At 37.6% G+C, this 3,196-nt stretch overlaps 1 protein-coding gene across 6 annotated transcripts in view; it reads left to right on the top strand.

The window, feature by feature from the left end:
• Nucleotides 1-1,937: 1,937 nt before the first annotated feature.
• Nucleotides 1,938-3,196, top strand: part of LOC139965787 (uncharacterized) — a 94,963-nt gene continuing 93,704 nt past the window's right edge. Inside the window, exon 1 of one of the 6 annotated variants that reach the window (XM_071968488.1) lies at nucleotides 1,938-2,443. In XM_071968488.1, the coding sequence (XP_071824589.1) occupies nucleotides 2,324-2,443 (120 nt within the window). In that variant the 5' untranslated portion in view covers nucleotides 1,938-2,323. The remainder of the gene's footprint in view (nucleotides 2,444-3,196) is intronic. The other 5 variants (XM_071968483.1, XM_071968484.1, XM_071968485.1 and 2 more) reach the window with 5 other exon arrangements.

Below are 3,196 nucleotides of genomic sequence, written 5' to 3'. Positions count from 1 at the left end.
TATATATATTTTCAGCTGAATTGCTTTGATGACCTCATTCACCCTGTTGTTGCCAGATGCAATCACAAAATACAACCAGATTTGAAGTTTCATATCTTTGCCAAACAAAGTGCTATGATGATGTTGTTGTTTTGACCAAAAGATGCACAAAATATCCAGCATTTTTATGAAACAATCAAATTCAGCCACCAGAATATCCCTTTAACTATATCTCAGTTTAGTCCTAATTAATTAATGTCCATTGTTTTACAGATTCTAACAACTCGTTTTACTCAGTCTCTCACATTTTTGCCATTCTGTTATCAGTTTCATATCTAGTGTAAACAGCCGCGTATAGCCACCGGTGACATTCAACACTGGTTGTTTTTGACAATTTTGTTATAGTGTGCTTTGTAAAATCAATGTTGTTTATAATCTGTCTGCTAAGATGGGTAGGCCAGCAACTTTAATTGCATAGACTCTGATATTCTAAGAATTAATTCTAAAGACTTATAACTTCAAACCTGCAAATTGTGATAGTTGTTTGAATAGCCTTAAGTTTATACCAAACAATCAGATATTTTGCCTTTCAAATGATTCTTTAACATCAACCTGGGGTAAATATTCACATGTTTGTTGTTAAAGACATTTTTGATCAAAAAAACTTTTAAAAACATTTTAGCCAGGTCGTGATAAAGTTTAGTCTCTGCACTAACTTCTCTTCTTCGTCAGCTTACACATTTTATATGTGATAACAAATTTCCTTTTGGAATATTTTATTAGTAAGTAGAATACTTATATGTGAAATGAAAATGATACTCAGAAATAGACTGCCTTTGAAAGGCTAGAGAATATTTAACAAGAATTGAATTTTCATCTCATGTATGATGTCTTTTTTGTTGGTTTATGAGTCTTTTGAAGACTAAATCCCCATGATGCTAATTTGGCTTGAATTTGATAGCCAGCTTTGTACTCATTCAATGTTGTAAGGAAGCTCAGTTTCTCCTCTTCCCCATCATTCCCAGTCCATCTAGTGGCGTGCACATAGGAGGGAGGGGGAGGGGGAGCTGGTGACCCTAGGGGCCATTGTCAGTCTGAAGAATCAGACCACTCCTCCAGGCCCAGGATGCCCTTTGATGAGATTTCAGGGGATGTGGAGCAGTGACACCCCTCCCCCATTTGAAGCTCTACACAAATATTGAAAAGTTTAGCACCACTTTGCATTTATACCTACTTTACTTATAACAACAATTCCACAATTATTTGGGCCATTTCGAGCCCCTCCTCCCTCCCGTGCATGTCATTGTACCTTTCTACTGTCCCAAAAAGAAAGCTAGCACAACAAGGTTGTAAACCAGTGCCTCTTCTAACATACACATATTGGAATGACCCTTCCACCACTAGTGCATTAATCACCACGTAAATTTGTGCCTGAAAATCACTCTTCACAGAAAATAAAATTCAGATGACCATATCAAAATAAAAGTTCAATTCAGAAACCTCGCATCCTGTTGCAATTCTTATAATAACCATCGAAAGCATTCTTAAAACCATTGACATCTTTAGAAGGGAACAACCCAGTAAGGCAAATCATTCCAAGAAAATGTATTCCACATCAAACTTTCTGCAGTAAAAAGGATCTCCAGTGTTTTGGCCATTGGAAAAGCTGGAGAAATGTTAAAGTACTCATTACAAGCTATTAATGTCGTGGTTGAACAGTCGAGTATAATACTACTAACTCCCTCGCTGTTTTTTTGTTGTGACTCTTCTTAAATGGAAAGCATTGATAACTGGTTCGATCCACTTTTCATTTTAGTCACAGCGCTCTCACCTAACAGCTAACCGATAATCGGCTAAAATGGGCGAGACAAAAAAGGCAACTGTAACTTAACCGGCTGTATGGTAACTAGCCTGCGTGCGTGAGTTTGTATTTGGATTTCGTTATGTATAAGAACGCAATTGAGACCTTTCAAGCGCTGGATGTGCAGATGCTTCCGTTTGCTCCAATGTGCAGTTTTTAAAGAGAATAAATATACTCGCAAAAAACGAATGCCCGTACAGTGCGTAGACAGTAGAGACACTGATTCAACCGTGTTAACCTACAGCTTGAAAATATTGTTGAAGGACTTTCTGGGATTTATACATTTCGTTTACTTTTAGTATTCAAGCCATGGTATTTTGCTTGCCGGTGCTGGAATTACATAGGCCCAATTCATCTTACATTTAATTCGTTGTGCTTTTTTGCCAAAGTTCTCAACCAGTTCGACAGACGATCCTAGTAGCAAAAACGTTACGTCGTTAGTGGATATTGTTTTGGGAATTGTACCAAATGTGAATAGCATCAATGGTGTCAGTTCAACAGTCTCAAGATACCAACGAGCCCCCTGGCTTCATGGAGGGGAATATTGAGAGGGATTGTAGCATGCTTGGTGGCTTGTTTCAAGTACTCATTAACGACTTGAAGGTGTGTGTATTTTGATAAACGAAATTCTCCAACACACCAATCCATACTAGTTAGGCTGACTACCGAGTAAAGTTCACGATTAACATAAACAGTTTACCATTGCATTGGCCTAAGTTAAATCAAGACCAGCTTTAGTTTGACATTACTGCAGAGATCCTTGGTCCAAACTCAAGCCAAATTAGTTTTTAGAAATGTTCAGCAGTGAAACTCAGGACTAGAAAGGCAATACTCATTGTTAGAACTCTTAAGTAAACTTTGGCCAAAACTAATATTTAATAAGTTATTTAACCTAATAATACCACTAGGCCTAGGCTATTAAATATTAGGGGCCTATTATAAAGTGATGAAACATGGAAGTTGCTACTGTACAGAATGAAGTTTACATGGCAAGACTTTTGTGAAGGTAAGAGGCTTACCATAGCCCAATGAAGCTAGGTCTACTGTAGGGTTCCATATTTCTTTGGTTGAAAAATGAGACACTGCACCCTATAGGGAGGAGGCTAAGGGGAGAAACAGTGATATGTTTTAACCTCACAAAGACCTTTAGAAATTCATGACAACTGGAAGAAATTTGCCTCATGGTCAGAAGTTTATTCCTGTCTCATTTTTACAGTATGTCTTCGCTCAAAAGGTGTGCTTTGAAAACTTGCTTCCGGTTTGCGTAATTTTTCCCACCAAAGGATGCACGCTCATTCATTTGAAATTTCCTGCTGCATTTATACAATCTGAACAAACTTAATTAGGACCACCTAA

Source organism: Apostichopus japonicus, chromosome 3 (assembly GCF_037975245.1).
Source record: "Apostichopus japonicus isolate 1M-3 chromosome 3, ASM3797524v1, whole genome shotgun sequence".
Taxonomy (NCBI): Eukaryota; Metazoa; Echinodermata; class Holothuroidea; order Aspidochirotida; family Stichopodidae; genus Apostichopus; species Apostichopus japonicus.
Note: the sequence above shows the minus strand (reverse complement) of the source record. Positions and strands in the feature narration are given on the sequence as shown.